Genomic DNA, 26,291 nt, shown 5'->3' on the forward strand with positions numbered 1-26,291 from the left:
TCCCTCAAGTTGTGATATCACTATTCATCTCTTAAACGACGCGAAGAAGCCCCTAGAGGGGATCTTAAATAGACCTTTCTCATCATATTTTTTGTAATCATCATAATTTTTAAATTCATCGTATTCCAGGCAGAGTAGACAGTTGTTACCAATTAATCAATTACATAAAAAGAATACACTTCGTTAACTTGTGATATCCCCGTTCATCTCTTTAACGGCGCGAAGAATGCGCTGGTTGAGAACTCGTAAATAAACCTCTAGTACACGGGAGGGAGGAGTACCATGACACACATGGAAAAGACACACAACAGAGTGATACTATCAGCCGAGCAAAGCTATTTAGTGGATCGAACCTTGTGATGCGTTATGAACCCAACCAACATGGGACTGAGAAAGCCAGCGGTGTTACTGGCCGCGTTCACGATGCCCATGACGATAGACGCGTTTCTCGGCGCTATATCTAACATGTTTACTTGGAAGCCCGCATAAACCAATCCGAGGGCAGTTCCGCTAACGCACATGCAACCTATCACAGCATCAGGATTCTTGAAATAGCCCGCTATTAGAATAAATAGTCCACCGGTAACTGCACCTGCAAAACAAAATGCGATCATATACAAAGTACCCGGTATACTTGGCAAGCGGAGGATCGTCAGTTAGATGTCTTGGTTAATTAAAGACTGTTTTCGTTTTATTGGCTATTCCTGTGGCATTCCACGTCAAGAAAAAATGTATGTGTTGGTTTGAATCTCATATTTACGAGAAAGCAATTTTATTTGCATAGAGTTCATCAAGGTGATCAACTTCTGACAAAAGGAGTAAAGGCGTACGTACAGGACGCAGGATAATGAAAACCATTTACACTATAACGAAGACCTAATGTTAATGCCATCCGCCATGTAACTCAAAAGACGTTTCAGGTCTGCTATAACGGTTTCTTACTTCAGGACCATTTCGCGAGCATTTCGCCTGATAGTACTGGGATTATGCTTTACCATTTCCCACTTTTAAAAATTGTGCTATACCTGTTGTGTAGAACACGCGTCTCACCGTCTTGGTAGAAAGAATATTCCGCCTGTGAAGGTCAGCGGTGACTCCTGCCAAGGGACAAGTTAAAGATTTGAAAACAAACGGAGCGGCAGCCGCAAATCCCATCTGAGACGAAGAAAATGAGCCGAGTAAAAGTAAATCGTACAAAAGATTATGTGTACATTACAAAAGTAAACTAATTTCGGTCGGGCCAGGCTGAAAGAAAAGTTGTTGCTATTCTCTAATTTGCTTTGAAATGTAAAAAAAGGTAGAAATGGCAAAAAAAGAAAGTAGGAGGATGATGAGGGACAGTCTGAGCTTTGTCAGTTGGGATATCTATATCTCATGAAAGTCATTTCTAGTTAAGATAGAATCGTAAGTCGTCGTTTGCACTGAGAATGTTTCCTTAAAAATACCAATTCTTCCTTTTTCAAGCAATCTACGCGCCTTGTACTTTTACTTTGTTTTCAATCAGAACGTCAGTCTTCTTGTGCACGACTCCGAATAATGACTTCCGTTTGCCTTGTAAACGAATTCAGCGGAATTAAACTATTCTGGTTAAGACCTCCCGCGACACCACTTTAGGCAAAACTAACAGTGAGGCAAAATCAAACACTACTTCCTAAGAAATTTACGAACAAAACCGCCACTGCCTACCCCAACTTTCATAGATGTCAATCTATCTTCTTCCTTTGACTGTTGAATCCGGTTTGAGGCCTTAGAGAATTGGTTCATCTTTTTTTATTTGCCTGATTAAGCAAAGAAATCTAAGGATTATTTGTATATCTTAAACATTTTTCTTACCAAATGCATAGAACACAGCTGGCCATCCACCATCAAGATCGTATCTTGTTAACAACCCAGAAATCGGCATTGTTACTATACTGCCAACAGTGCAACCTTTAATCAGAAATGTCAAGTTTTGCATTTTTGAAAACATTTTGTTCCAACCATGGGAAAACCATTAAAAGAAGAAAAAAACCAAGCTGGAGGAAACGATTTGAAATATCTTTATTTCTTTACCAACTTGCCAAAAATTGAGTGGGAGACCAGCAGAAGGAAGTTCGTTGCGACCTGTGCTTCTCGTAAAAATTTAGGAGTAGATTTCTCAAGATTATCATTTGAAATCCATGCCGATCTTTTGCATCCTTCATCAATGTGCTACGCCAGTGGTTAATTCTTGTCTCTTCGGTATAATTCCATCCAAGAAAACAATTTTTTTTAGACCAATTTTCAACGATCCATAAAACAAATCAATGATAAATGAACGGGTTTGAAAAGTACCTGTGACTGCTATAGTGGCTAAAGTAGTTCTCTCCATGCTTGGTGCCCATTTGCTCCAGATAGCGTGGTTACAAGGAAACAATACTCCCTAATAGTTGGCAAATATGTGTCAGAAACCAGGTAAAAGCTCATTTGTGGCTAGAGAGGCAGATTAGAGATGAAAAAAAAAGGAAGTCTGAGGTAACGTGGGAGGTTATAGTCTTTGTAGAGTCGAGCCTTAGGGCGCATTGTATTTAGCGGTCACCATGTACTATGTGGTCAGTTGTCAAAGTCCTAAGTTTTTCCCCTTAGTTACTGCAATTTTCACCTTCAAAAAGCGGTCACCTCTTGAGCGGTCGCGGTCATCTTTGACCGAGTCCCAACGGCCTGTTAGCGTTGTGTCTTTTAGTTAACTGTATTGAACGGTCACTTCAACAGGACCACTCAAATAAAACTAACACATAACCCACTTGCTTATTGATAAAATCAGAATTGCATCTAGGATTGTTACTTTTCCATCGTGCGTTATTTCGTTTATGAATTCGGTAATTAAAACTAATACTAACCAGAACCAATCCTTCACAAACTCGTACAACAATAAGAAGCACCACACTTGCTCTGGAAGCTAACGGGGTTAATAATGTTAAGACCGAAGCCGTCAGCACCGCTGAACCGAACAGGCGTGTTCCTCCGAGTTTTAAGGCAAGCCAGCCTCCGGGGATTTGTAACGCAACGTAGCCGTAATAAAACGAACCCAGTACCACCCCTGTGAGTATAGTGACACAACTTATTATTATCCGTAAAGGAAGTGAGGTTGAGTGTAACAAGAATCGTTAAAGAACTTTATCATGTAAACTGCGGAGTTTTACAAGGATTTTCCTTATAGGCTTGTTGCTTCCATGTCATATGCAAAATATTACATGGCTGCTTGTAGGATGGAATTTCTTGTGTTGAACTCGAGTTGAACACACTATAAGAAATTCCATATCTACGCGCAGCCATGTATTATTCTCTATATATATACCATACGTCAACACAGAACAACGACAATTTCAAATTAATCTTGCCTTGCAATTTTGAGCTCCACTTAAATTCTGCCTCCTGGGAAAAAAAAAGCCAGAAAAAGAACTTGACGACGAAACAAGTTGGGTAAAGTTTAAATGCGTTTATCACTTGTTTATTCCAACCTTGCTATGGGCGACCGGATTGGCAAGGATTTTTGCCGTGACCACGATCTTGGAAATATATTTCGCGATCCTTGCGGTCATAAAGTCAGTATCAAAGTCGGTGGTGTCAATTTGATGCAAGAGGAACAACAAAATTTTGTTGGCATTGCTTTTTACAGTGTCATTGATACTTCCTTACATGTTAGAGAATTTAGTTGATTTTTTAATACCACGCAATCTGAGTGCACGCTCTGAAAGCTTACTTTATTTAACAGGCGAAGATTCTTCCCTCTTTTACAAGCAGCAGTCTTCGTTACTATGTGGTTATTTGATTTCGGTGATATGAAAACTTGAATTTATCATTTTTAAAAATGCCACTCGCACGTGTAAAGTCGGTCACGGCGGGTGTTAAATTTATTCGGAAAACTCAAGACCCTGGCCTTCTCTACTTGAAAAAATCCCTTGAGTCGCGAAACCACGGACCACAGACCTTTACCTTCTTGTCGGTTTCTATTCCATGATCAGTCTGCGAGTTGTCTTTCTCTAATTATGTAGCGTAATAAAATTTTGAATCAAGGGATTCAAGTAAGAGTAGCGTTATCTACCTTTTCTGTCTCGACTCCATCGACGACAACTGTGTGTTTTTTGACCATTGCTCCGATGGCCACATTCAGATTGGTTCGCAACGCGTACATTGTAAAGAAACCCCAAAACACCAAGACGGAAAGGACGTACCTATTCGGAATCCCATTCGAACAAGGTGCCATTCTTTTAAATTAAGGCCACTAAACCCTTGTAAAAATATTTACAGCGTATCTGACAATACTTACAATATGGTGCACTTGATTTAAATTATGCCCGAAGATAGTCCTCACAGAACTAAAAGTTTTGTCCAGCGGAGTGCAATCTCTGACAGGGAGATGCATAGAACTACTACGCTGTCCGCATGAAACAAGATACATAGATACGCCGATCAATTCGCGCTACTTAGCAGCGGAAATTTGAATTTCATTAATTAATCATAACTACACAGTTAAAAACATTAAGTAACAATACAATACCAAATACTGTATGAGAAGACGTATCATATTTCATTAGTGCTCCATTGATCATTTTTCATTTTATTTATCAAAGAGTAAGGTAGTATATATGTATTTTAAACCGTATGTCATAAAAAAGCATTTAGCCATTTTGAAGTAGTTTGCTTGAGGTTTTAACATGGTGGATTACAGGTGGCGCCCGTCGGAACATCTTAAAATGCGACACCTTAGATTTGATAGAGAATATACAATGATAAAAAAACAAAACAAAACAAATAACAAACGGAGAGTTTAATTAGAAAAAAAGTTCAAATATAAACCTTGACAAATGTTAACTAAGAGGTTCCCTCGCAGGAAAGTTCTATACACTTTTGCAGAACACATTCATTTTGCATCTCAACTCTATTTTGCACAACAAAGGAAAACTTTATTGAATAACGTACAAACTGGTTTCCTCACCACGGATTGGCTGGATTAACCAACTCAGAAAATTGCTCAAGAACCACTCGTTATTTATCACCTGGGATGGGTTAGGGTAAGAGGCAGAGGTTTTTGGGGTGGAGAATCGCACGGTTTTCATAGGAAACGGAGGCGGAATCATTCGTCGCCAGCAAAGTATAAACGAAGTACTATAGGACATTAAATAAAGGGGTAAGTTTCTAAAGAAGCCGTGATGCTGCGTCGGTGGGAGAGTATAGTGGGTAATTTGAGTTGAGCGTTTTGAGCATTTTGAGCGTTACCCCTTCTTCAGAGCGATTGACGAAGTGCTAACGCTCGAAACGTCAGCTTTTTTACCCTTTACGGTGGCTAATTTACGTTTTCAACTCAGTTGTTAACACTAAATTACCTAGTATAGGACATTGACGGTCAATTTACCACAATGAGGGGGAGGGGGGATCGTAAGATGATTACAGAGTCCTATGGCAAGATCAGTTATACGGTATTGTGAAACAACCAAATCCTCCAACCCCCTCACCTCCCCACCCCGTTTCCCCGCCAGCGGATGAATAATGATTATATATATATATATATGTATATTGTATACGAAGGTACGCAAAGAACCTATGTCTAGGATTGTTCTAGCTACCAGTAGCACTTTCAGATTCAATGTTTTCGTCTGTTGGTTTATTCATAGTTTGGTCCCAATCCTGTCGTTCTCCGGACATCAAAAGGCAAAATAGGAAAGTCCCTCCAAGTAAAATTACAAATGTTAACAAAAAGACCCTTTGCCACTCTTCAGCAGTCTATGAAAGAAGGAAAGGAAGTTATGCATTTTGCTATGTGGTCAAACATTTTTTTTTTTTGAAAGCTTAGAGTACAGCATTTACATTAGGAGCTTTTATGATTTGATATAGACCGAATGCAAATATGGCGGACTATGCGGGAGGCCCGGGTCGAGTGCATGAACGCTGGGCTACTCAGGGCTCGTATCTTGAAAAGTACTGCATAGTGTAAGTCTCTTCTGCCTTACTTTACAATGCTTTAAGAGTTACTATGTTCCTGAATGTCATCAAAAAGGAAAAATAATCTTTCACCTGAAGATTTCGATTTTTGAGTTTCCCTGCTCGCCTCAGATTGAAACATGGTATCTACATGTTTATAAATCGCATTACTGATTGCTCTTAGGTAAAATGAATTGGCTTTGTGCTTTTACTCTGAATTCTGATTGGCTCTTTGTGACATTTTCTTTTAATGTGATTGGCTGTTGTAATTACTTGGCTTTGGTTTAACTGCAATCAATCGAAATGCACTCCATACCAACCTTATCTTGGGCAATGAATCCCACTATGGTTGGACTGACAAACCCAGCTGTAGTTCCAACAGTGTTACAAACGCCCATGATGATACTCGAGTAACGCGGAGCAATGTCTAGCATGTTCACAGTGTATGCCGGGAATGCCAGTGACGTAGTCAATCCAGCCAGACTCATGCAAATAACAACTACCGTGACATTTAAAGAGTAACCAGCTATGAGTACCAAAAACCCACACGCTATGGCGCCTGGAGAAGAAAAAGGAAGACATTATTATCAAGAAGAAAGGTGAAATAGATTATCGGTTAAGATGTAGACAAAATTCACAAAAAGCTCGAGGTAATGGAGACTGGAAGTTGCGCTTTTATTGACCGATACGAGAATGAGACCTATATCCAGTCATCTTAAGTGAGTAACAGGTATTAGAGAAAAATCCACCAAATCGCTGATCCCCTTTTTTTCACTCTGAAGAAAAAGGGGTTTGTAACCCTGTGATAGCTAAAACAGCCAGAACACGTTTTTTCGTTTTTCTTGTTATATAGAAAAATTGCCTAATAACTTGTAGAATGAAACCAGCAAGATGAAAGAGGGCGATCCCGACCGAGAGGCCAATTAAAATATAGGATTCGCTTCATCTTTCTAGTACTTGGAGCCAACTCTATGATAAGGATATCTACCACGAAAATTGAGTACATACGTTTTCAGATCTTGAAGTTAAAACGAGTTGAGTTAGTTCAGTCATTTCACTGAAAATCGTTGACAATTACCACAGACAAGTCACTAAGAAACCTTTAGCCAACTTAGAGGTATAGAAAATATGGACTGGTGAGTCGGTTTTTTTTTTTCGTACCAGCAGCGTAAAAAACTCTTCTGACGTTCTTTGTAGATACCGTACTTTTCCTCAGCACATCTGCTGCTAAGCCAGACAATGGAGAACAAACACCTTCGACGAGAAAAGGTGAAGCAGCCATGAATCCCATCTGAAAATAAAGATAAGAAAAGAAGAATAACACTGGATGTTAGTTTTAGTTGAAAGCAGCCCAGTTTAGAAGTTTAGCAAGGACCATTATTTACTTCACGATAGAGTATGAGTGCCGAATAAGAAAATAGTTTGCTAGAGGTCATACTGTGTAGACTGAGCATATAGATAATACTGGCCTCGTCTTTTTTTCCTTTCTCCTTGCGTTTTTTCCATCTCGCATCTCACCGAGCCGGACTCTGGCCTGGGCGGGTCTTATAATGAATGCAGGTACGTAAATGTGCTAACAAAAGCTCTGCTGTTAGAATTGGCCTATTCTTAACATGGTGCTATAAACTCACACTGGTGATAGATGTTTTCATGACATCTAGTAGAAAAGTTGGCATCGATATAAGCAAAATATAAAACGCCCAATCCAATGCAAAATTGGCCGCAATTATTCCCCAAACAGGTGGTGATAGTAAGATAGATTTCCAAGGAATTACAATATTCTCTACCTGAGGAAAGAAAGACAGTACTATATGTTGGGATTAAATCAAATAAAAATAATCATAAAAAAGGAAAGATGTATGTAACGTTATAGAATGGACAAGGAAACTCAGAATAAAGTTGAAGAAGAATGCGTAGAAAAGATAAAATCAACGCATGAAGACTGTCTCTAACTTAAGAAAAACGCGGATATTCAGTCACAATTTATTTTATTTTTCCAGACCACTTAGGTCAGGTCTTGAACAAAAAGAGGAAGTGGAGACGCGAGGGAGGAGAAGGGATGGAGAGGGTAGGGGAGGAGAGGGTAGGGGAGGAGAGCGGGAGCGAGTGGAATTGAGGTGAGGAGATTAAATGACCTAAGTTTCGAGGCAAATTTCCTTATCTGAATCTTAGTCGAACTCCCATGTTTTTAATTTTTTTCTCATTTCCAATAATCCAGTTCTCGCTTAAGCATTTAAAGAATAGGCTATCCCTTTAGTATAAATTAGCTCTACATGCTAAACATCATATGGCATGGAACTGGATCATACATGTAAACCAAGAATACCACAAACACTGCATGGAACATTGCCCATTTAGAAGTACACCAAAGGTCATGTACGAGACCTACCTTAGACAAGTCCAGGGCTGTTTCTTGTATTAAACTCTTCTCGTCATCTGATATGGTCAGGTGAAGTGCAGGAGACTCGTAGACAACCATCAGCCAAACGAAGTACCACACTATACCAAACACACCTGATAAAAAAAATCCATGAAATCATTTTCGATACGGCTTCTATTTAAGTATTCTTGTGTGACTGACTGACTGACTGACTGACTGGTTTAGCCACCTCTTCTAAGGCAAGAGGCCCTTTAGTGGAATGGAGGGAGGAGAGGGTGGATACATCAGGATATTACAGGCACGTGTGAGTGACAGGGAGGAAAGATTAGCTTAGGTCTAACGAGCCCTTCAGTTTGAGCTTATCCAACTTTCATGACGAAAATCGTTATCGACCCACGAGTAGAAACTATTTAAAACTCATAGAATCGAAACAAGTCTTAAGCATAGAGACAGCAGTTTATTGCAAAAGAATAAAAGCAGCAGCAGCTACATTGCAATGTTCAGATAAAGACGTAAATAAAATCGAAACAATTTTTAAATCATCGATAACTCAAATGGAAAAGGAAGTCAGTGACATATAAAACTCGTACGTTATATGTCTTTGACGTATTACTTCCAAACGATAAAATTTCACAATACTGTATTGAGCTCAGATACTCACCAAAGCAATAAAATACGGAGGCCCAGCCCCCATCAAAACCATATTTGGTGAGCAAGCCTGTAATAGGCATAGTAAGGAGGTATCCAATGCTTCCCCCTGAGATGATAAGCAAAGTCCAAGTGCGTGAGTGCATGGGTAGATTTTGTTGAAGGAAAATCACCCATATAATTATAGGGCAAACCTGTTATGGAAACCGTCACTAAAGTTGTTCTCTCAGCTGAAGGCGCCCATCGACTCCACATAGCGTGATTACAAGGAAATAGAACACCCTGACATTCATGGAAGTAAACAAATTAGTTCCTTTATTCATTGCAGTCATATCCCAAGGAATTGCCATTACTTTTGCAAAGACTAACCGGTAATGGTGAGAACGTTGGGCGTGGTCCTTACACAAGAACAATTTTTTTTCTAAAATTGCACTTGTACGTATAAAGTTACACTGGCTACAAAACTACTTACCAAGAGGACAAATTCTGACATTTTGTTTTAGGCGTTTAAATATGTTAATGATACATAATGGTAATTGAACTGAGTGGAGTGCAGTTTGGGCTGAAATCATACGCATGATTTCAAAATCAAACGAGCGCCCAGCGCGAGTTCGATTTATAACCACAAGTATGATTTCAGACCAAAATTGCACGACACGAGGTTTAATTACCACTTTATTACATCCATTTTGAAATCACCCAAATACAGGACCTGGTAAGTTCAAATATTTCATTGATGTATTACTGAGCCGGTCTGAAATTAAATTCATCCATTTTTTGGGGGAATAAATAAGAGTTTTTGAAACAAAAGTTGCAAAATTTGCCGCATGACACTCTTTGTCTTTCATTTTCCTGCAATTTGACGTGTTACTTTAAACAAGCCTTGAAATCTGATTGGTTGTTTTGTTTTTAGTGTAGCCACCTCATTGGCTGGAAAAAAGATGCGATTTAAAGCAAAAAATGGTGCAATTTGTGAATAAATCGCATCAGTTAGAGCCAATCAGATTACAGGGACCACCAGTGATTTCGAAATAGGTGTAATAAAGGGCTCAAGTTCCTCTGTAAGTCAAAATTCTATTTTCCCCACATTACCTCCCTCCATGCCTGGTAAAGAAATTAAGTATTAATCCTAAATATAATCGTATGCATTGCCCCAGTTTTATGAGACTTTATCCCTGATAAAATATGTTATTGTAAGTCGCTAACTACTTTAATATCGAAGCTTAAGACAATTTCCTAAAATATGATTTTTTTCAACTGCATCATTTAAAATACTAGTACTAATTTCACTTTTTTTTATTTCAATCGTTATCAGTGTCATCATTATTATTATTTTTAACTCACCAACACGAGGCCCTCTAATATTCTTAATACAATCAATGCAACTGGGTTCCAGCGCGTTGCCATGGGAGTTAACAAAGTAAACAATGAGGCGATCATGACAGCAGCTCCAAACAAACGAGCTCCACCCACTCGTAATGCTAACCATCCCCCTGGGATTTGGAACACCATGTAACCGTAATAAAATGCTCCTAAAATTACACCTAGGGGGAAAAAATTGAAGTTATCTTGTGTTGCGTCATAATCTAACCGACAGAAAGAACATTGCAATCCCACAGACTCAACTGCTTTATTACACAACTTGTAATAATATTCTTAATAAGGAGCAAATCCTATGGTCAGTACAGTATTAATCCTCAATACACTTACTTAAGCCCACTACAAGGTATATCTTAGCTCACCACTGACCAAAAAAATCACAGTTTCCTTCAATGCTCCTTGAGAGGAACAATTTCACATTAGCTTTCCCTCGGTATAGCTTTCCAAACAGTCGGTCACTCCCGACAAGAGTTACGAAATAATTCTACAAAGTATTCTCAAACATTCTGGAGGCTTACAACACAACTATTTTAGTATTATTACATTATGATTACGTGACCTAATATAATGTTTCGTATGGTTCCATGTTATGCAAGTCAGCATGTCTCAGCATTCTGGAAATTTCCAGGTATTTATCGTTACAGGTATATCCCATAACAAATGTCATTACCATAGCCATCGAATGTACACTAAACTGTGAGTAGTTTCCTTGTCAGACGCCTGTCATGTGAATATTTCCTGCCATAGGATCTTGACGCCACGATTTATTTTTAGCAATGCAGCATAGGAACTCTTTACGGATCTTCGTGGTTGTAAGATAAGCTTCTTGCCTATGTACTGCCTGGTTATAAATGTTAACGTCATCAATTTTAATTGATTCATTTATTTTTTTTTACCTTTCAGTTCAGGTTCCCATTTGAATTCCGCTTCCTGTAGAACAGTTAAGACAATTCTGAAGTAACAATTTTATCACATAAAGTAGTTCGTTGATAAAACATTACTACCGATTAGGTGTTATTTATATAATTTCTTTTGTTTGGAGGAAAATAAACATTTAGGAATTTGATATCTTTAGAAATACAATGTTAAACCCGATAGCAATGTCATGGAAAACACGTTTTTATCCAAAAGAATAACTACACGATTGCATCGCAATCTTGAAAGTAAAAAATCTTGCAAAAAGAGTGTCTCTTGGTAAGTCACTTTCAAACTGAATGGCAAACACACGGTATATCGACCAACATTTGTGGCTTTTAAAACGTCCTGTTACACGAAGGGCACCTGTACTGAGGTCGGCCCACGTGAAGTGGTCGCTTACGGAAGAATGGAATCATAGAATAGAGACAAACCAATAGCGCTAAAATAAGTCATGGTCGGCTGCAAGCGGTGATCGCTAGCAATAGTGAATTGAAAAATAAAGTGGATCGAAAAGTGGTAAGATAATTAACTAAGTGTTAAGCTTAACTACGTTTCACTATCGTTATCAACGATATACATTAAAAAAATTGACCCCGAGTTTTTTTATATTATGAGCTTCTCTTGGTGTTTGTATGAGGATTTTTATCTAGCACAAGTTGATTGAAGTGTTACATGAACGAGTTTTCTCTGAGGTGCTACCTTCACTTACCCTGCAGATTATTTCTCCATCCACCACAGCCGTGTGATTATTGACCATCGCACCAATAGCCACATTCAAATTTACTCTCAGCCCGGACATAACAAAGAATCCAACAAAAATCATTCCAGACAAAACGTAACGCTTAGGGAGAGCGTTGACAGCCATTTTACGTTAGAAAAGCATTAAGCAATCTTCGATAAACAGAGACGCAAATATTTCAAAAAAGTAGGAGGAACCCTCCTCTCTTGATTTGTAACAGAGTTAAGATTTACGCGTCTTTATAGATCTGTTGGCCATAATTCAACTTAGCACTATCTCCAAAGGGAGTTCAGGGTTTAAGCAAATGTCTCGTGGTCCAGAACATCGTTCTCCATAGTTATTTTTATATAGTTATCTAAGTTCTTGTTGAAATGTAGCAGACACTTAAAATTATATTTTGAGGTAATTATTTATTGAAAGATGCAGTAAAGAAAAGAAAGATGACAGGTTTTCAATTGAGGTATGTGTAAGGTACCAGAGAATAGATGAAACACGAGCTAATCGTAGCAGGTCTCTTTTCATCGAGTTGACGGGAGATATTTTGCAGGGCTCCGCGGATGTTTATTTTAAGTGCGTTTGCAAGCCAGCCTCAGTGACGAAATAACTCGCTCAATTAAACAATCTCTGAGACATTTAAACGTTTAATTAAAACTAAGCTCATCATCAATATCTAGGAAAGTCTCATCTGACAAAATAAGTAACGTTTTCATAATACGAATTAAAAGTGCCTTTCTCTTACTGAGGGAGCGACATAAATTCAAAGACAGAAAAAGTGCTCTACATACGTAGATAAATCAATAAAACTATTTCACAAAAAAAATTTAAGAAAGTTTATCACCACCAAGAGCGTTGAAAGACAACAGCTAAACGCCAACAATATGTCGCGTTAACCAAACTTGTATATTGCAATAATCACAAATTAAATTAAGAATTGTAACTCTACGCAAAACAGATATCTTTAATTCTTAATTAGAAGCTACAGTTTACTATTGGCTTAAGGATGCAGCTACCACAAATGAAATCATGCTGGTCGAATTTTGATCTCGGTGTGCTGTAAAGAATATCCTTGTCCTCGAAATGACCCCCACGTAATACCTTGTGCGTTACCTCCGCCTTTATACAAACCATTTGGATTGGCGCTATGGCAGCTATTATACCACCAGCCACCTTTATTGTTTAACGCACAGTTTCCACTGCTTTTAACGTCGTTATCTTTGTCTTTCGTTGTAAACCTCATGTTTCTAGGATATCAAAGGCATTCCGTAAGAAACTGAGAAAAAGCGAGGAAGCAATGCTTCTAACAACATATCATAGTCAGTAAAGTGCTGATGGCACTGTGTGGTGGAATATATATATGCAAGGGGCACTAATTGTCAGCAGTGCACATAAAAAGATTCCCCTGTTAGGAAAGTTTGAGAACGTGGAATTGTAATCTAGTACGCTTTTTTTTAAGTTAATAGTATCAAAATGAATTTGATGTCATCATGTTCAAAGGAGCAATCCTAGTTTGCAGTAAACTGGAAGTTGAAATATCTGATCGGCGATGATGCATCCGGAATGTGATATTTTAGCTTAGATTTGTCATTTGTAGAAAAAAGTTGATCAGGTTAAGTGTAGGGATCCGGCAATCCTAAACGTACTTCCAAATTCCTAGACAGGAGCTTTTTAAAAATTACCCTTAAATTACTGGTCATTCTCAGAGCAAAGTACAGAAAGCTGCTATAAACCAATACCTGATAGGCTTACTGAGAGATAGCAATGCATCGCCTGCGGTGCCTCGGTATCCATCGATTGTAACCCGATAATTATCGCTTTCGTCAGCCACAGCGAAAGTCGTATACTCTGCAAATCTTCGGTCGGCTTCATAATCCTCCATATCAATTCGAAACACCATGCTGGCAGATGCAGTAAGACGGTGAAGATAATCGTTTCCGAGCCAAAACTCGCCCTCCAGATTTCCAAAGCCTTTTTTGTATGATTCCCAGTCGACATAAAAGTCTACAGAGCCATCCATGCGCCTTTGAAAGGTGGTCCATCCTCCGCCATCAGTTGTCATGTCACACAGCACTTGAAATGGTTCTTCTTTATCAGGGTGAACCCAGTACACACCGTCAGTTGTGGAACCATTTTGATAATAGTCTAGACAGTTCTTGGGGCAATCTAGAAATTAAACGCGAAAGTGAAATGCTTTGACAATAACAAAAATTATATATTCTCTTTCCCTCACTCTCTCTCTCTAAATGTTTTTGTAGTGGACGTTACACACTTGTTTTTTCGTAACCTTGCCTCATCTGGTGCTAATCTTCCCGTTTCATCTGTCCTCGGCATTTTCAGTATATCCCTCTCCTAGAGTGGTTTTTGTTCTCGTAGCGGATCTCCACTTACCTCTAATACACTTGCAAACATAAGTGTTAGATTGGTAGTCAGCAACACAAGTTTCATTTTCCTTGCAAGGATCATCTTCCTCGCAGGTGCTCTAAAAAATAAATAAATAAAATCAGTATACAAAGAGGTATCAAAAGGATGATGCCGGATTTTTTCATTTAAGGAGGCTCCAAAGGGTTTTTTGACCGCGCGAGATCTGGGTGCAAACATAGCGCGAGCTTAAAAAGTGTCCACAAATATGGCGATTCGATACGATCAGGGGATTGTTATTTGAAAAGGTGTGTTAAAAGTAGTTTAACAGTTTCTATGTAATGGAATCTTGGGTTTTCCTGAAACTGCACCCGTAATATTTACAGGCCTTCTACGCCTGAAAAAGAGGTCAACCGAAAAGGAAACACCATGGGAAAGATTGCCAAGAGGCGACAGATCGTGACAGATTTGAAAGTTTACGCATGCTCAGATACGAAGTTCAATTCCACTACGCACTGTTTTTCGACAAAGAATATAGAGATCTTTCGAATAAGATTGATCGCGTCTCTTGGTGGAATTTCCCAAGATTTGCTGGACCGTTAAACATATTTGTGCCCTTCTAATACCTTTTGATAAAAAAAAATCATAAGACCAAATTTGAGATAGAGAAAGAAAAACACAAAATTGCAAGGAGCGAGGAAACTGCCTCTGCAGCCCCAATTTTTTTGGCTTTTAAATAATCGGCAGGACAAATTTTCACAAAATGAAAATAAAAGGCTAAGCCAAATTATCACCGGCGAGCGCCTCCCTTCGTGGAGTCTTAGCTCCATAAAGAAAATCATTTTGATGATATTTACTAAAGAAAACGATAGTCTGAACCTTTCTCATCGCCCTTTTGATGGCTTTCAGTGATCTAGAAAAGCAAAAACATAAACATTTTCTGGAAAAACAATACGCTGGCGTACGTGCCGACATTGAGCAAACATTGAGAGTCTCCATAATAGCTGAAAACTTCTTGTCCGTCATGTATTAAATTTTAAAAGAAAGAAACTCAGAACATAAATAGTTTTTGTTTTGAATAGTCCTAAAACGAAATCATCCCGCTTTATTTCTAGATTTATTCCTATGTTGGCTTCTTCTGTGTTATTTCTAACAACATTTGTTCAACCTTAAGTCTTTAAAGGAAATTTATATTAGATTATGATTCATCTTAAGGTAGATTCATTTCACGAAAGGATGCCTTAGTGTGGAGTTCTCGTTTCTTCTATGGCGAGAACTTCTGCCTTCTTCATAACAGGTGCTTCTCAGCACCAATAACTCTAGGAAGATATTGTATTCTTTGGAATCAGTTGACTCAACTGAGACGTGAAACAACTTGTTTAATATGAAAATAATAATAAATAGTTGTTTATAAAGGTTGATAAAACCCCTTAGATACATAAAATATATCAAAAGTCCAGAGTTTCAAGCGCTTTATCGTGTTGTAATCATTTCAACTTCTCAAGCTTTCCAAGCCCAGCATGTGTCCTCAAAACCCAGTAATTACTCACTCACCATGCAAGGTAATCAGTACCAAAATCACTGCACCATCTAAGAGCTCCTATTCATTTATTTACGAAATAGAACGATCCTAGTTTACAAAGAATGCATTCTTATTAAATTCTTGAAACAACCAGCCTGACTGTAATGAAAATCGCAGCATCCTGTTTGAAATAAATTCAGACGAAAAGAAAAGACACTTTAACGAACCGAGGACATTCGAGTTCATCAGTTTTGTTACCTGTATTCCTCGATATAATGCTCCATCCTCTTTTGTAAAATTCCCCTGACTCACAAATCGGTCCGAGCCACTTAGCTGACATCTACTTGTCTCCTTATCATGGATGGGAAGGAAGTTGTATGACAAACATCGATCTTCAGAGACACATTCAAACTGACAAGATATTTCAGATGCTACTTCAAAGTCTCTGAGGACACTCCCGTTGAGTTTTTGATCGTTTATCGCCTTTGCGAAATTAGCAGATTTAAAATCTGGCTCCGAAAAACGATTTGAAGCTTCTGCAAGGCCCATAAGTGAAAACATCAGAAGGGCCCGTAGATACATGTTTCTTTTTTCCTATGCTAACTTCGACTGATATCGCACTCGCTGAATTAACAATGAGGTGGATCTAAACTAATCGAATTAAACCAATTAAAGCTATCCCGATTCATAATTAATAACAACCTTCGAGGTGAAACAAAGAGGTGCCACTGCTGATTTTTTCACAACATTTAACCATTAACTTCCCATATATATATGCATGTTTTACGTCCTTCAAAATATAATCGTCATTTGCAGCCACACAATTGTTAATTTGGTTATTGTCTTGGCATCGAATCACACAACGGCATTAGGATTACAGCAGGAAATGACCTTACTGGTGAGCTGCAATTTAGCAATATCAGAGAAGCCTAAAATGATAAGGTTACGACGGGAATCGAACTGTTGCCTCTCGGATACTAGAGCACCTTAGATCTGACTACGACTACGAGTTTTGGCCGGGAGTAGAGTGGCACTAGTCTCTCGTAGTCGTCATCAGCCATGGTGAATCCTTAACTTCAGGTAAACAGGATGTTACACACGAGAGCGTGACTTTTATCAGAATTAGGAGAACACTACACAGACATCAGGCCATACTGGATATACCCTCTGCAATTTCTATGTTTCTTTTTTTGTTTTTTTTTTCTTTTTTACTTACTTGTTAACTCGTAGCGCACCAACGGGATTTCCAGAAAAACTCGTAGTTAGCAACAGGAGGGCTACTACTTTTTCAGAGTTTGCGTGACCAGCCACGCTGTAAAGCTTGCATAGTACTTCTAGCCAGTAGTCAGATCTAAACCTCTATTATACCAGAACTTGTTTCGGAGGACACCTCCAGTCACAATTATGACCTCTAGTGCTTGCTCGGACGACAAAAAAAAAAAGATAGCTGTATCACGTTAGCAAAAGCAAGCCGAATTAGCGCAATTCTGTTAAATGAAGGCAGTAGTAAGATTGGAAAAGGATTAGTGAACTCATTTCAGGAATTTCTCCATATCATGTGGAATATTTCGCCTTTTTTTGTATTTAATAATTTATTTTGTTAAAACAAGGGCTCGAGAAAAACAAATTATGCGATACCAACTGATGACTTCGTCGAGGAACAACTTTTATAGCATCCAGGTGGACTCTATGAACATTCAACTCATTTCCATACATTGCTACCAAAAATCGATTACAAACTTTATAAGTTGGCTCAGGAGAGACAAGTCGGCAGCCGAAATGATCCAGTTTAAAATTACTAATCTATTTGTTTGCGTTTGTCCTGCTGCACTGCAGTAAATAAAACTTGCAGCATCCTTACAATTAAACGCGATAAAACTCCGTCTCGGTTGATGCCACCCCGCTAAAGGAAATATAACAATCATCAAAAGCTAGCAGAGAATCACTGTAGGCTTGATAGATGTCTCTAATTCGTGAAAGATACAGTTACATACATATGTGGCTGAGAGCTTAAAGACGCAATTTCTACAATTAAAAAATCATGCTGGTCGAAGTTTGATCTCAGTGCGCTTAAGCGAATAATCTAGTCCTCGAAATGAGATCCAAGTAACTCCTTGTGCGTGACTTCCGCCTTGGTACAAGCCATTTGGATTTGCCCTGTGGCAGCTATTATACCACCAGCCACCTCTAAAATACTCTGCACAGTTTCCAACGTCACTAGCGTCATTGTCTCTGTCTCTGGTTGTAAAGTTCATATTTCTAAATTGAAAAAAAAGAAAAACAACAACAACTTCGTGAAAAAATGACAAGGAGCTGGGTGGGTAGCAATGTTGCTGAAGGCATGAGAAGGAAAGTGACGAAGAAAAATCATGGAAATCTGTGTACAAAGCAGTGCACAAAAAGTAAATCATGCTGCAAGGAGCAATGTCAATGTCAATGACCAATTTAAAAAGGGCAGTCATGGTCAATAATATATATGAAGTTGTTCCTAAAGCAAGAGGCAAATGAGAAGTTTATAAAGTTAAGTTTATGGATCTTCAACTTCGTCAAGTGAACGGTAAGTCACGCATTCTTGAGTAGCAGCGCTCCACTGATAAATTTCTCAATGTCAATTTTCATTCTTCTAACATCGGTAAACGAATTGCCAGCCACATACCTGATGGGCTGAGTTGAAGCTAATGAGTCACCTGCGGTGCCTCGGTATCCATCGATTGTCACCCGATAATTATCGCTTTCGTCGGCCACGGAGAAAGTCGTGTACTCGGCAAATCTTCGATGACCTTCGTAATCCTCCATATCGATTCGAAACACCATGTTAGCAGATGCAGTCAGACGGTGAAGATAATCCTTTCCGGGCCAAAACTCGCCTTTCAGATTTCCAAAGCCTTTTTTGTACGATTCCCAGGCGACATAAAAGTCTACAGAGCCATCCATGCGCCTTTGAAAGGTGGTCCAGCCTCCGCCATCAGTTGTCATGTCACACAGCACTTGAAAGGGTTCTTCTTCATCAGGGTAAACCCGGTACACACCGTCAGTTTTGGAACCATTTTGATAATAGTCAAGACAGCTCTTGGGGCAATCTTTAAATGTAAACAGCAAGTAGTCAAGTTACCGTCTGTTATGAATACACTTTAGTCGATAGTATACGCGCAATATTTTGCGAGTTATGTGGTATTTTTTCCAAACCCCGTAGCTATTAGTATTTGAAAAACTTCCTACTGTGTTAACTGAGCACCTCATTGATTACGTAAAGTAACATTCAGAACATTGCTGTCCTGTATCGAGGTAACATATGACAACGTATCCCTTGATTAATTAGGACATGGGCTTCTTTCAAACTACAAAAATCTACCGGGTCTCCACTTACCTCTGATACACTTACACAAGTGAGTTTTTGATGTGTAGCTTGCGGCACATAATTCGTTTTCTTTGCACGGGTCACCTTCGCAGATGCTCTAACATTAGGGAAGGAAAATAGAGAAACGTATGTTTTTTCAAACATTGATAGAAACGTTTTGTATTTTTTTAAATTTTAAATTCTTTCGTCGATTTTATATGCAGGAAGATAGAAACTCAGTGCATGAACGGTTTTCTATTTTGAATATTCCAAGAATGAAAGTTATGACACTTAAGAAATTGTAGGACATTTGAACGTTTTTCATTATGTTAAACAATTCTATTAGTCCTGTGCCTGAGGGTGCCATGTAATTTATAGAGGTTTCGCGCCATTTCAAGTTCGCTCAACTTCTACCGTTGCAAGTTCACCCCCATGATTTGAAGCAACCTCGCTCCTGTCTTAACCAGTTCGCCAACAACTCTACCACATCGCTTCCTTGCACCCGAACGCAATCGATCAATCGAAATGCCGCGCTAATTCCCAGCCATGTTAAGTGGAGCAAAGCTTCAGAAAGAATCATGCAAGGCGCTGAAATAGAGCTACAGCTACGATTATGAACATAAAGATTCAAACATTGAGGTGCAATTAATATTTGATGCACAAAGACAGATTTAGCATACCTTTATTCCTCTGTAAATGAAATTATCAACCTCGGTAAAGTTAGCAAATCCAACAAATCGATCAGAGTCGCTTAACTGACATTTGAATTTCCCTGAGTCGCCCTTTTGGGTTCCAAAGTTGTAAGACTGACATCGCTCTTCATTCACACACTCAAGCTGACAGGAACTTTCCGAATCCACATCTATTTTTCTTATCAGGCTTCCGTTCAGCTTTTGTCCTGCTATCTTTTCGGCAAAGCTAACAGCTTTCAAATCTGGCTCTGAAATTCGGTTTATGCCGTACACAGCTGAACAGACGAGATTAAATATCCACAGATTCATGTTCATTCCCCATGGAAAGCTTTGTCTGAACTAATGTGGAAATTTCGTTGACTTCGAGCGGCGACCTAGCTAGGTTAGCAGGTGAAAATACATTCTTAAAGTGAAGAGATAGCTTGCAACAATTTCTTTTACGCTCTAAATAAGCGAAGAATGCACTCGGGAAGTGTTGTAAATAAACATTTATCATCATTATTATTATAATCATCATACGCCAGGTAGAGTGGACAGTTGTTTTAAAATTATCAATGACATAAAAGGAAATACACTCCCTTAAATTGTGATATCCTTATTCATCTCTTTAACGACGCAAGAGCCCCTAGAGGGGATCTTGTAAATAAACCTTTTTCATCAGAATTTTTGTAATCATCATACCCCAGGCAGAGTGGACAGTTGTTATCAATTAAAACGTAAAAGAATACACTCCCATAACTTGTGATATCCTTATATATCTCTTAAACGGCGCAAAGAATGAGCTTGTTGAGAACTTGTAAGCAAACCTTTATAATCATTATCATAATAACCATAATACCCCAGATAGAGTGGACAGTTGTTATGAATTATCAACTACATGATAGAAACCCCCTCCCTTAACTTGTGAGATCCTAATTGATCTCTTTAACGGTGCAAGAAATGCGCTGGGTGAGGTCTTGAAAATAAACCTTCATAATCTTTATTATTATAATCATCACACACCAGGTAGAATGGAAAGTTATTATAGATTATCTATGGCATAAAAGGAAATACACTCCCTCAAGTTGTGATATCACTATTCACCTCTTAAACGACGCGAAGAAGCCCCTAGAGGGGATCTTAAATAGACCTTTCTCATCATATTTTTTGTAATCATCATAATTTTTAAATTCATTGTATTCCAGGCAGAGTAGACAGTTGTTACCAATTAATCAATTACATAAAAAGAATACACTTCGTTAACTTGTGATATCCCCGTTCATCTCTTTAACGGCGCGAAGAATGCGCTGGTTGAGAACTCGTAAATAAACCTCTAGTACACGGGAGGGAGGAGTACCATGACACACATGGAAAAGACACACAACAGAGTGATACTATCAGCCGAGCAAAGCTATTTAGTGGATCGAACCTTGTGATGCGTTATGAACCCAACCAACATGGGACTGAGAAAGCCAGCGGTGTTACTGGCCGCGTTCACGATGCCCATGACGATAGACGCGTTTCTTGGCGCTATATCTAACATGTTTACTTGGAAGCCCGCATAAACCAATCCGAGGGCAGTTCCGCTAACGCACATGCAACCTATCACAGCATCAGGATTCTTGAAATAGCCCGCTATTAGAATAAATAGTCCACCGGTAACTGCACCTGCAAAACAAAATGCGATCATATACAAAGTACCCGGTATACTTGGCAAGCAGAGGATCGTCAGTTAGATGTCTTGGTTAATTAAAGACTGTTTTCGTTTTATTGGCTATTCCTGTGGCATTCCACGTCAAGAAAAAATGTATGTGTTGGTTTGAATCTCATATTTACGAGAAAGCAATTTTATTTGCATAGAGTTCATCAAGGTGATCAACTTCTGACAAAAGGAGTAAAGGCGTACGTACAGGACGCAGGATAATGAAAACCATTTACACTATAACGAAGACCTAATGTTAATGCCATCCGCCATGTAACTCAAAAGACGTTTCAGGTCTGCTATAACGGTTTCTTACTTCAGGACCATTTCGCGAGCATTTCGCCTGATAGTACTGGGATTATGCTTTACCATTTCCCACTTTTAAAAATTGTGCTATACCTGTTGTGTAGAACACGCGTCTCACCGTCTTGGTAGAAAGAATATTCCGCCTGTGAAGGTCAGCGGTGACTCCTGCCAAGGGACAAGTTAAAGATTTGAAAACAAACGGAGTGGCAGCCGCAAATCCCATCTGAGACGAAGAAAATGAGCCGAGTAAAAGTAAATCGTACAAAAGATTATGTGTACATTACAAAAGTAAACTAATTTCGGTCGGGCCAGGCTGAAAGAAAAGTTGTTGCTATTCTCTAATTTGCTTTGAAATGTAAAAAAAGGTAGAAATGGCAAAAAAAGAAAGTAGGAGGATGATGAGGGACAGTCTGAGCTTTGTCAGTTGGGATATCTATATCTCATGAAAGTCATTTCTAGTTAAGATAGAATCGTAAGTCGTCGTTTGCACTGAGAATGTTTCCTTAAAAATACCAATTCTTCCTTTTTCAAGCAATCTACGCGCCTTGTACTTTTACTTTGTTTTCAATCAGAACGTCAGTCTTCTTGTGCACGACTCCGAATAATGACTTCCGTTTGCCTTGTAAACGAATTCAGCGGAATTAAACTATTCTGGTTAAGACCTCCCGCGACACCACTTTAGGCAAAACTAACAGTGAGGCAAAATCAAACACTACTTCCTAAGAAATTTACGAACAAAACCGCCACTGCCTACCCCAACTTTCATAGATGTCAATCTATCTTCTTCCTTTGACTGTTGAATCCGGTTTGAGGCCTTAGAGAATTGGTTCATCTTTTTTTATTTGCCTGATTAAGCAAAGCAATCTAAGGATTATTTGTATATCTTAAACATTTTTCTTACCAAATGCATAGAACACAGCTGGCCATCCACCATCAAGATCATATCTTGTTAACAACCCAGAAATCGGCATTGTTACTATACTGCCAACAGTGCAACCTTTAATCAGAAATGTCAAGTTTTGCATTTTTGAAAACATTTTGTTCCAACCATGGGAAAACCATTAAAAGAAGAAAAAAACCAAGTTGGAAGAAACGATTTGAAATATCTTTATTTCTTTACCAACTTGCCAAAAATTGAGTGGGAGACCAGCAGAAGGAAGTTCGTTGCAACCTGTGCTTCTCGTAAAAATTTAGGAGTAGATTTCTCAAGATTATCATTTGAAATCCATGCCGATCTTTTGCATCCTTCATCAATGTGCTACGCCAGTGGTTAATTCTTGTCTCTTCGGTATAATTCCATCCAAGAAAACAATTTTTTCTAGACCAATTTTCAACGATCCATAAAACAAATCAATGATAAATGAACGGGTTTGAAAAGTACCTGTGACTGCTATAGTGGCTAAAGTAGTTCTCTCCATGCTTGGTGCCTATTTGCTCCAGATAGCGTGGTTACAAGGAAACAGTACTCCCTAATAGTTGGCAAATATGTGTCAGAAACCAGATAAAAGCTCATTTGTGGCTAGAGAGGCAGATTAGAGATGAAAAAAAAGGAAGTCTGAGGTAACGTGGGAGGTTATAGTCTTTGTAGAGTCGAGCCTTAGGGCGCATTGTATTTAGCGGTCACCATGTACTATGTGGTCAGTTGTCAAAGTCCTAAGTTTTTCCCCTTAGTTACTGCAATTTTCACCTTCAAAAAGCGGTCACCTCTTGAGCGGTCGCGGTCATCTTTGACCGAGTCCCAACGGCCTGTTAGCGTTGTGTCTTTTAGTTAACTGTATTGAACGGTCACTTCAACAGGACCACTCAAATAAAACTAACACATAACCCACTTGCTTATTGATAAAATCAGAATTGCATCTAGGATTGTTACTTTTCCATCGTGCGTTATTTTGTTTATGAATTCGGTAATTAAAACTAATACTAACCAGAACCAATCCTTCACAAACTCGTACAACAATAAGAAGCACCACACTTGCTCTGGAAGCTAACGGGGTTAATAATGTTAAGACCGAAGCCGTCAGCACCGCTGAACCGAACAGGCGTGTTCCTCCGAGTTTTAAGGCAAGCCAGCCTCCGGGGATTTGTAACGCAACGTAGCCGTAATAAAACGAACCCAGTACCACCCCTGTGAGTATAGTGACACAACTTATTATTATCCGTAAAGGAAGTGAGGTTGAGTGTAACAAGAATCGTTAAAGAACTTTATCATGTAAACTGCGGAGTTTTACAAGGATTTTCCTTATAGGCTTGTTGCTTCCATGTCATATGCAAAATATTACATGGCTGCTTGTAGGATGGAATTTCTTGTGTTGAACTCGAGTTGAACACACTATAAGAAATTCCATATCTACGCGCAGCCACGTATTATTCTCTATATATATACCATACGTCAACACAGAACAACGACAATTTCAAATTAATCTTGCCTTGTAATTTTGAGCTCCACTTAAATTCTGCCTCCTGGGAAAAAAAAAGCCAGAAAAAGAACTTGACGACGAAACAAGTTGGGTAAAGTTTAAATGCGTTTATCACTTGTTTATTCCAGCCTTGCTATGGGCGACCGGATTGGCAAGGATTTTTGCCGTGACCACGATCTTGGAAATATATTTCGCGATCCTTGCGGTCATAAAGTCAGTATCAAAGTTGGTGGTGTCAATTTGATGCAAGAGGAACAACAAAATTTTGTTGGCATTGCTTTTTACAGTTTCATTGATACTTCCTTACATGTTAGAGAATTTAGTTGATTATTTAATACCACGCAATCTGAGTGCACGCTCCGAAAGCTTAATTTATTTAACAGGCGAAGATTCTTCCCTCTTTTACAAGCAGCAGTCTTCGTTACTATGTGGTTATTTGATTTCGGTGATATGAAAACTTGAATTTATCATTTTTAAAAATGCCACCCGCACGTGTAAAGTCGGTCACGGCGGGTGTTAAATTTATTCGGAAAACTCAAGACCCTGGCCTTCTCTACTTGAAAAAATCCCTTGAGTCGCGAAACCACGGACCACAGACCTTCACCTCCTTGTCGGTTTCTATTCCATGATCAGTCTGCGAGTTGTCTTTCTCTAATTATGTAGCGTAATAAAATTTTGAATCAAGGGATTCAAGTAAGAGTAGCGTTATCTACCTTTTCTGTCTCGACTCCATCGATGACAACTGTGTGGTTTTTGACCATTGCTCCGATGGCCACATTCAGATTGGTTCGCAACGCGTACATTGTAAAGAAACCCCAAAACACCAAGACGGAAAGGACGTACCTCTTCGGAATCCCATTCGAACAAGGTGACATTCTTTTAAATTAAGGCCACTAAATCCTTGTAAAAATATTTACAGCGTATCTGACAATACTTACAATATGGTGCACTTGATTTAAATTATGCCCGAAGATAGTCCTCATAGAACTAAAAGTTTTGTCCAGCGGAGTGCAATCTCTGACAGGGAGATGCATAGAACTACTACGCTGTCCGCATGAAACAAGATACATAGATACGCCGATCAATTCGCGCTACTTAGCAGCGGAAATTTGAATTTCATTAATTAATCATAACTACACAGTTAAAAACATTAAGTAACAATACAATACCAAATACTGTATGAGAAGATGTATCATATTTCATTAGTGCTCCATTGATCATTTTTCATTTTATTTATCAAAGAGTAAGGTAGTATAGATGTATTTTAAACCGTATGTCATAAAAAAGCATTTAGCCATTTTGAAGTAGTTTGCTTGAGGTTTTAACATGGTGGATTACAGGTGGCGCCCGTCAGAACATCTTAAAATGCGACACCTTAGATTTGATAGAGAATATACAATGATAAAAAAACAAAACAAAACAAATAACAAACGGAGAGTTTAATTAGAAAAAAAGTTCAAATATAAACCTTGACAAATGTTAACTAAGAGGTTCCCTCGCAGGAAAGTTCTATACACTTTTGCAGAACACATTCATTTTGTATCTCAACTCTATTTTGCACAACAAAGGAAAACTTTATTGAATAACGTACAAACTGGTTTCCTCACCACGGATTGGCTGGATTAACCAACTCAGAAAATTGCCGAAGAACCACTCGTTATTTATCACCTGGGATGGGTTAGGGTAAGAGGCAGAGGTTTTTGGGGTGGAGAATCGCACGGTTTTCATAGGAAACGGAGGCGGAATCATTCGTCGCCAGCAAAGTATAAACGAAGTACTATAGGACATTAAATAAAGGGGTAAGTTTCTAAAGAAGCCGTGATGCTGCGTCGGTGGGAGAGTATAGTGGGTAATTTGAGTTGAGCGTTTTGAGCATTTTGAGCGTTAGCCCTTCGTCAGAGCGATTGACGAAGGGCTAACGCTCGAAACGTCAGCTTTTTTACCCTTTACGGTGGCTAATTTACGTTTTCAACTCA

General features: G+C 38.8%; 4 protein-coding genes and 1 pseudogene across 4 annotated transcripts; all 5 read right to left on the reverse strand.

Moving 5' to 3' along the window:
* Nucleotides 1-206: 206 nt before the first annotated feature.
* On the reverse strand, nucleotides 207-4,225 carry LOC131800121 (vesicular glutamate transporter 3-like). The gene is made up of 8 exons (XM_059117801.2): nucleotides 4,064-4,225; nucleotides 3,360-3,393; nucleotides 2,859-3,058; nucleotides 2,314-2,401; nucleotides 1,834-1,929; nucleotides 1,490-1,551; nucleotides 1,026-1,155; nucleotides 207-592 (listed from the first exon to the last, which is right to left on the reverse strand). Exons 1-8 carry the CDS (start codon nucleotides 4,223-4,225, stop codon nucleotides 336-338), a joined length of 1,029 nt encoding a protein of 342 aa, XP_058973784.1. The 3' UTR covers nucleotides 207-335.
* Nucleotides 4,226-5,577: 1,352 nt separating this feature from the next.
* Nucleotides 5,578-12,131, reverse strand: LOC131800219 (vesicular glutamate transporter 2-like). Its single transcript, XM_066160611.1, has 10 exons — nucleotides 11,976-12,131; nucleotides 11,245-11,278; nucleotides 10,313-10,512; nucleotides 9,163-9,250; nucleotides 8,982-9,077; nucleotides 8,330-8,454; nucleotides 7,572-7,727; nucleotides 7,102-7,231; nucleotides 6,261-6,499; nucleotides 5,578-5,742 (listed from the first exon to the last, which is right to left on the reverse strand). Exons 1-10 carry the CDS (start codon nucleotides 12,129-12,131, stop codon nucleotides 5,578-5,580), a joined length of 1,389 nt encoding a protein of 462 aa, XP_066016708.1.
* An 895-nt stretch (nucleotides 12,132-13,026) lies between these two features.
* On the reverse strand, nucleotides 13,027-16,464 carry LOC136278927 (ficolin-1-like). Its single transcript, XM_066162218.1, has 4 exons — nucleotides 16,141-16,464; nucleotides 14,391-14,481; nucleotides 13,739-14,165; nucleotides 13,027-13,246 (listed from the first exon to the last, which is right to left on the reverse strand). The coding sequence occupies exons 1-4, from the start codon at nucleotides 16,462-16,464 to the stop codon at nucleotides 13,027-13,029; spliced, it is 1,062 nt and encodes a 353-aa protein (XP_066018315.1).
* A 1,388-nt stretch (nucleotides 16,465-17,852) lies between these two features.
* On the reverse strand, nucleotides 17,853-20,220 carry LOC136278938 (microfibril-associated glycoprotein 4-like). Its single transcript, XM_066162245.1, has 4 exons — nucleotides 19,900-20,220; nucleotides 19,250-19,337; nucleotides 18,539-18,962; nucleotides 17,853-18,141 (listed from the first exon to the last, which is right to left on the reverse strand). Exons 1-4 carry the CDS (start codon nucleotides 20,218-20,220, stop codon nucleotides 17,922-17,924), a joined length of 1,053 nt encoding a protein of 350 aa, XP_066018342.1. The 3' UTR covers nucleotides 17,853-17,921.
* A 1,081-nt stretch (nucleotides 20,221-21,301) lies between these two features.
* On the reverse strand, nucleotides 21,302-25,163 carry LOC136278949 (vesicular glutamate transporter 3-like; annotated as a pseudogene).
* Between the last annotated feature and the right edge of the window lie 1,128 nt (nucleotides 25,164-26,291).

The sequence above is a fragment of the Pocillopora verrucosa genome, chromosome 1, assembly GCF_036669915.1.
Source record: "Pocillopora verrucosa isolate sample1 chromosome 1, ASM3666991v2, whole genome shotgun sequence".
Taxonomy (NCBI): domain Eukaryota; kingdom Metazoa; phylum Cnidaria; class Anthozoa; order Scleractinia; family Pocilloporidae; genus Pocillopora; species Pocillopora verrucosa.